The sequence below is a fragment of the Crocodylus porosus genome, unplaced genomic scaffold (genome assembly GCF_001723895.1).
Source record: "Crocodylus porosus isolate Cpor-Errol unplaced genomic scaffold, CroPor_comp1, whole genome shotgun sequence".
NCBI classification, from domain to species: domain Eukaryota; kingdom Metazoa; phylum Chordata; order Crocodylia; family Crocodylidae; genus Crocodylus; species Crocodylus porosus.
Window position 1 is genome coordinate 79,647,599 of NW_017728943.1, and position 7,643 is coordinate 79,655,241.

A 7,643-nucleotide genomic window follows, 5' to 3' on the forward strand; every position below is an offset into this window, starting at 1 on the left:
GGCTGCAGCCCCCCTGCAGCTTACCAGCAACAGCAGCCACATTCTTGGCTTTGTGGCACAGCCCCCCTGCACAGTCTCCCCACAGTCACCCTGCACAGCCCCCCCACAGTGTGCCGCTGTGGCCCAGCTCAGCTTGGCACAGGGCCACGTGCTTTTGGGCAGCTCCAGGCTGTCACCCAGGGCTGCGTGCCGCTCACAGGGACCACTCACCGGCCACACCAGCCCAGGTCCTGCGTGCACAGAAGTGGCCCAGCTGGGTGACGCAGGGTTCATGCATGCAGTACCTAGGCCAGTGTGGCTGGTGGTCCCCACAAGTGGCACACAGCCCCAGGTGACAGCCTGAAGCTGTCCAAAAGCACAATGCCCTGCACTGCGCTGTGCTGAGTCAGGCTGCGGCAGCGCACTGTGGCAGAGGCTGTGCCAATACCTGGAGGCTGGGGCCAAGCCGTATTGCCCCCCACCATGCAGGGGGGCTGTGCCACAAGGCCAAGAGTATAGTTGCTGTTGCTTGTAAGTTGCAGGGAGGCTGGAGCTGGAAATTCCATCAAGTGTTTATAAAACAGCACAAGTTGTGCTCTGTTACTCACAGGGACATGGGAGCAGCAGAGCATCCTGCAGGTGGCTGCACTCCCAATCAGGCACAACTGCCTGACTGGGAACAGGGCCTGGCTGTTGGTGATAAAAGCAGGCCCTGAGCCATGGAGCCAACAGTTTGTCGCTAGCAGACAAGGGGAGAACATCACCTGGCTGGACCTGCTGCTCAGAACAACTTGGAGGTACAGGGCAGGAACTATGGGAATGTTTGGAGGTTCCTGGTCCTGGGCCATGACTTAAAACTACACCCTGCTGGGGCTGGATAGTGTGATGGGACTGCTGGTGGTGGGGCAGTCTCCAGGAAGTGCCACATCTGTACCTCCCCAGTGAAGGGTGAGCATAGGACCCCAGAAAGGCACAGCCCTTGCTGCCTTCTGGGCTGCCCCATGGAGGGGAAAGGCAAGGGGAACATATCCCAAAGACAAAACAATGGCACAGGCTCACAGCAAGGCCTGAGGCAGGGCCCAGGTCGTGTGAAGGGACCTGAGGCAGAGCCCAGGTTTACAGTGAGTCCTTAGGTGTATGAAGGAGCTGGATGTGAGGTTCCAGAGGGGGGGGCCCTGAGCCCAGGAAGAAGCTGGGTGTAAAGCTCCTCAGGCAAGGCGATTGAGGCCCAGTGGCGGGCAGGGGAGTGTGGGGGCATGAGGAGACCAAGAGGGTCCCAAGCCAGGCAGGGACCCCAAGGAAAGGGAAGGGCTGGGAGCCCCAAGTGAGTGAGACTGAGAGCCCAGTGCGAGGGCACATGGATTGTGAGCCCAGTGTGAGGGCATATGAGTGAAAATCCCAACGTGAGGCACTGGAGTACAGGTCTCAGTGTGAGGGCATGGATTTATATGCTGGGTGTTAGGCCATGGATGCTATCTGCAAGGCATGGGACAAGGTATAAAGGGAGGTTCGGAACCATGTATAGGCCCTGGGCATCAAGGCAAGTAAATGGGCAGCCTCCCGCCTTGTTATCAACTTTATATTGATATAAAGACGTGGCAGATGAGGTAGGTGGGTGGTTAGCCCAGAAACAAGTGGGCACGCCAACAATTCAACCAGCCCCGGGATGCTCACTTTTTACAGTGTTATCATATTGAGACTCACATGATTCACTGGCAGGATGAAATCTTGAGATCCATAGCACAGGCCTGTTACTCAAGTTAAAAGAGTAACTATGGTAATAGGCTATCATTCTCTACCTGAACCAGCAGTAAAGAGTGAGGCACACCTGGCCAATGGGTTTCAAAGATCTTCGACAACAGCAGAGGAATGGTGAGAGTTGGGAATCGTGGATTTCCTTCCAGGTTCTGATGTGCGTACACTCTGGTTAACATACATCTTCTGCCTATTTCCTAAAGCTTGGTACCTACTGCACCCTTCTCAGCAATTTGTCCCTGTCCTAATTTTGTTTTTTCCATTACCCAGTTCCTTGTCTTGTTTCTCCTTGCCTATACAGTCCCAATCTCCATTCCTCAGGCTTCTCATCTGAGTCTTTTCGAACAGCTAGTCCTAGTTTCTCTTGTGGGCTTCCTATCTAAAACCAAACCTCTTTACTTACTCCCAGTCTCTCCTTCCCATACTTCAAACTTGCACAGCCAATTCAACTTCCCCTCATACCTTGACTCACTATTCTCAACCTCCTTGTACAATAAATTCTTGCTCTCCATTTTCAGCTGATATTATCCATCTCTTTCCTCTCTTCCAGCCACCTAAATCATCGTGCCTGCCCAATTTTCCACCTCCTGCACCATCTTCTAATCCCTGTCTCTTTTCCTAACCAGACCTTCATCCTAGAACTCCTACTCACAATTTCTCGTTTATGTCCCTAATTCCAAATTTAGGCTTATCAAGGTACTAATTTCCCAATCTACAAATTTCCCTTCTCAACTCCTTTTCCCTCTGGGCCTGAGTCAAGCACCTTCCTCCTCCATGCTGCCTGGGTGTCAGTGTCACTGAAAGGAAAAGAGAAATAATCCCTAAATTTTCAGTTCTAGTGCCCCAGCCCACTCAGCTAAAGCAGTAATTAGATAGCAAACCAGGAATGAGACCTTCTTAAAGAAATGGCTGCCAGATTTTTTAACAATATAAAAAAAACTAATGCTCTGTAGTTTTGTTCTCAAAAGCAGATGGATTTCCAGACTGAAAAATTCTAAAGCAATTCAACCTGAGCCAGATACCCAGCAAAAAAATGTCAGTCCATGTATGGTTAAAGATAGATAAATGTATAAATGACTGTGAAGAGGATCTTATAATGGGAAGATTGAAGTAACACTAGATGGTACAATCAGCACACAAATTATGATAATGTTAAGAAAATACAGAATTTACCTACTCCTGGTGCATCTCCTTCTTGATACAAAAATTTCAATGTTCTGTTTCCTCCTTTAGCAAAAAAATTATTGAATGCTGCTAACTGTTGAATCAAAAAGTATATCACTGTAAATCAAATGCTGTCAGAATATTTCATTTATATTTATCTTAAAATCATACAATGTTCTTTGACTTGTTCAAGGATTTGGTGACATGGGATAAGTATTTTATTCTATAAGAGCAGGAAGATGAGCTAGGTGACCAAATTGTTCTTTCCAAACTTTAACTTTATTTATCGGGACTTTAAAGTGAAAATAAAGAACCTGAATATAAATTTAAAAAAACAAACCAACCCCATTCTTGGCATTTGCTGGTAACTAATACCCTGAGCATGATCTTTGAAAACTATTATGTTAATGTAAAAGTGTGTTAAATAGCTATCTCCACATGATCCAAGCAAAATTGAAAATACTACAAAAGAAAAAGCAAAAAGTAGTTGGCAATTAACTATGGTTCCCTGGAGCAGATGTAAAGTACAGATGTTCACTCTTGTGTGTATTTTCACACTTAGTAGGGTTATAAATATACACCCTCAGAACATCAAATGTCTCCGAGGAGTTTATACTCATATAAAGAGATGTAACAATAATCTTCTTCCACATACATCAATTGGTGTTGGCAAGTCAACTCTTGGACCTTCTGGTGTTCATAACACTGGCCACTTGTATGCATTACACTCTAGTAGGATAATGGTAACTCACTGTGAACGCCTTTACACTTCTCCTGGTTTCTACCAGGAGTTTCTCCAGAAACAAAAATGGTGGTTCTGGAAGAAAAATAACCTATCTCCAACCCAGCAGAAGTCACTCCTGGGACAGCTTCTCCCAGGGAACAGAAAGAGTTGAACAGCAGGGAAATGTCTTTCATAACTTCTGAGATCAGGGTGACCCAGATCTCAGGGGAACAGCTGCTGCATGCATTTTCCTGGTCCCAAGAGGAATCAAGTGGCAGGGAAAGGCTTCCCTACTTTTCCCAGAGCAGGAGGGGAGGGGAAGCAAGGAGCAAACCAGGGGCAACGCACAGGGGTGCACGTGCACTTCCTGTGCTTGGCGGTGTGCCCCCTGCAAAAAGGTGCCACCAACACTGTTGGCAGCGCCTGCAGCACATCGCCACTCGCCACCCCACCCCGGCATGGTTAGCAGCATCTGTGGGCGGTCCCCGATTGCCCCTGGCTGCCATTGGCATCTGCAAGTGGTCACCGGCCCATGGTTGGCATTCACCACCCCACTCCCACCAGTGCTGGTGACGCCTGAGAAAGCTCCCCTCTCACCGCCGCTGGGCTCCCGCTGCCGCTGGTGCAACCATGCCCTCCCCAGCCGCTGAGGGCACGCATCGTTCATGGAGCAAACTGCCCATGCACCATGCATGTTTCTCCTACCAAAGTCTCCAGTGTGAAGAGTGGACAGGAGTCATGGCAAGAGCCAGGATGTTCAATCTGCTTGGCTCCCAGGCATTAGGAACACACTGCTTGTTCCCAAATCCACTCCTCACACCAGGTTCCCCAACAATACAGCAGTTTAACAGTAGAGCATAAACAAGTCAGATGTATATACTCCCATAAGCATTAGAATAGCTATCTGTAATATAACCCATGAAACTCTGCATGGAAACCTGATAACAAAATAACTATATTTACTAGACTCTAATATGAGATCCCCCCACCCCAAGTCAGCATGGGGGGGGCTCATTTTAGATTTGCAGACAAAGTGGCAGGGAGACAAATGGTTGCTGCAGCTCTGACTCAGGCCACGGGCTTGGGTTGGGGCCATAGTCAGACCCACAGCAGCCTCCTGCCACCCCCCTCTACACACACATTTGCCCTCTGCAGCTTCTGTCCTGCACCCCCCTCCCCCCACCCCCTTCCCTCGCCTTACTGTCAGACACAGCTGAGCTCCAGTTCAGGCTGGACTCCTGCCCAGGCACAGAGCACATGGAAACTGTGTCCCTTGCCCAGCCTATCAGCAGTGCTGACACTGCTGCATGACTGAGCAGTGCCTCACAGTAAGGGGTGGGGGACAGCGGGGGGAGCCAGAGACTGGAGAGTAGGGGAAAAGGGCAGAGATTGTGGGGAGATGGGGGAAGAACAGAGGCTGTGGGGAGCTGGGGCAGGAAGACTAAAGGGTAAGAAGCAAGGAGGGCAGGGGGCAGAGGGCAAGGGGTCACCTGCCTCCCCCCAGCCACTGCTTTCTCTGCCATATTAGTGGGTGAGGGGGTGACAAATTTAAGACAACCATCCAATAATGAGATTCTGTAGCTGGAAAATTATAACAAATGTAGTAAATGTAGACTCACTGATGGGCCATCTAAAATCATCTCTTCCACAGTTGTTACATCTAAGCAAAGTCTGTCTCCTAGAACTTCAAATATATATTTATATGAAGCATCAACTTTCATCTTTCGACTTTCTCTTGCATCTCTATATCGTGCCTAAAACAAAAGAAACAAACAAAAGCATTTAAAAGAACTAAAGTCTATGAAGTGGTTACAAACTGTAACTCCTAACCTGCTCCGTAACTGAAAATTGTTACTAAATATTATTGTTTTGGTACTCTAGAAAAAAGTAAATTCTTTCTTTAACAGAAAAACAAAATAATAAAAATTACAGAAACACACATGAACACCACAGGAAGGCCAAGGAGGAGCAAACAAACATCCCACACTTAAAAAAAATGTTGTTCAAAAAAAAATTGTGGTATGTATTAGCTAGTATTCTAGCTTAATCAATATTTCAATTACTGCTGTCCAAAATACATAAACATAAAGGTCACTTATAAGTTAATTTAACTAAAACTACTTTAAATGGAAAAAGTCAAACACATATAGAAACATCTGCAGGACCAAGGACATGTACAGTTTACAACTGTGTCCCAGTATGCTATTCAGTGAGCATTTCATGTGCTTTTCTCTCCACTCTTCTAAAAAATTAAAATATGGCAAAACAATATTTCTAAGATAAAAAGCTATGCACATTTTAATAGGCAAAGCTTCTACCGACTGGATTTAATAAACTGAGGGGTAAAAGTGAAACTCTGGGGAGAAGACTACTGAGTTTAAGATCTAAAACGTAATACTAAACCTGTTTTTCTTTTATGGTTTCTTGTAAAGACTGAACTCCGCTAACACTCCGGCGAAATTTAGACATCCTGCGGCTAGCTGGAAGATAGGCAGGAGGGTCTTCAGAAGAATGGAGAGGTGCTGTTTGTCGAGCATGGCCGGCAGATCTGGGCACAATATCCTCTGATGCAGGAGGGCCAGGGGGATTATCTTCTGGTACAGTTGTGCCAGATCCACCATCCTCAGGTGCAGCTGGGCTCAGGCCAGGCTGCCCAGCATCTTCTTCAGTTTTTGGAATTTCTATCTGATCCCCTGGTACCTCCTCCATTTTGAAATCTGCAATTTATCAACAATTCAATTACTGTTATATTTTAGAAATACCTTTACTTATACTCTCAAGTTAGAGTAGGAAATAAAGGAGCAGATCTCTAAAATTCTCTATCTGCATAATGCTACTATTCCAATCCAGTCCTTTAACAGTTGATAAGCATAATTTACTGAAAAACTTAGATTAATGCCTGTGTTACAAATGTGTGTTGAAACTAATTACGGATTAGTTAGCTTTTAGTAAAATATAATAGAGCCATTTTCTGTCCAGTACGAATAACCTGTAAGATCATCATAAATAAATATAAATGATTTTTTAATTAAAAACCACATTTTTAGCAACACAAGATGGACCACACAACATATTAAAGACTAGCATAACTTACATCACTGTTCAAAACTCATGTGGGTTACACTACTATTCGAAGAGGACAGGCTATTAGAATTCCCAGGGAAGCTGCCAAAGTAGGTACGCTTATAGGAGGTCACAGGTGGCAGTAAAGACAATAACACATTGCACTGAGCATAGCTAGCTCAATAGAAAAGAGGACATGTGGTACCTAAACTGGTGCAACTTACTTCAATGCAGCACCAGTAAGTTTCACTACTGTAGGGCTAAACATCGTGCATACATTCCATTTTTTAGATCTATGTTAGGGTAGGCTATGTTAAGGCAAACATATTGCTCGTCTAAGCCCTTAGACATTTTGAAAACTACTGAGTATAATAAGGATGGAATAGAAAGTGCTTTTTCAGTTGATCAGTCAATCAAAATATTCTGGAACTTCTGGTAATGATATTAAAAGTTTCAATGAATCTGGAAAAAATATTTAAACTTAATACTATAATTGTTTATAAACAGTAAATTATTTAATTTGTTGGTTAGAACGAAAATCAGAGGAGTTTGTGTATTTAGTGTTTGTCTTTAGTGCTTATGATAGTTAGATGTTTTCATTAAAGACAAATCCAAATTGTTCCCTTAACCTCCAAATTTAGTTACAGCCTGGCTGAAAATTAGGTACCTGACTTAAAAAGCATGTTTCAAAGTAATCTATGCTCCCAATGCTTTCTACAAGGAAAGATAGGACCCTCCGAAGGACAGTTCAGAAGGCATGGAAATTAACCAGGAAACCACCAAGAGCAGGCAAAAGGAAAATTAAGCACAAGTGTGTCAGAACTGTCTATGTTTCCCGGAGCTTAAGTATCTGCCTGAGCACTGCATTTTAAGTACTTTTATCCATTCATGATCCAGAATCTTCAATACTCTTCTGAGAATAGGAACCTAATTGAACACAGCTCATTCTTGCTGAGAA

General features: G+C 45.0%; 1 protein-coding gene across 1 annotated transcript in view; it reads right to left on the minus strand.

Moving 5' to 3' along the window:
* DNAH8 (dynein axonemal heavy chain 8) overlaps positions 1–6,423 on the minus strand; it is a 310,177-nt gene extending 303,754 nt beyond the window's left edge. Inside the window, exons 1-3 of the mRNA XM_019549625.1 lie at positions 6,026–6,423; positions 5,242–5,376; positions 2,908–2,992 (exon numbers count right to left, since the gene is read on the minus strand). Of these exons, the coding sequence (XP_019405170.1) occupies positions 2,908–2,992; positions 5,242–5,376; positions 6,026–6,331 (526 nt within the window). The 5' untranslated portion in view covers positions 6,332–6,423. The remainder of the gene's footprint in view (positions 1–2,907; positions 2,993–5,241; positions 5,377–6,025) is intronic.
* Positions 6,424–7,643: the final 1,220 nt, after the last annotated feature.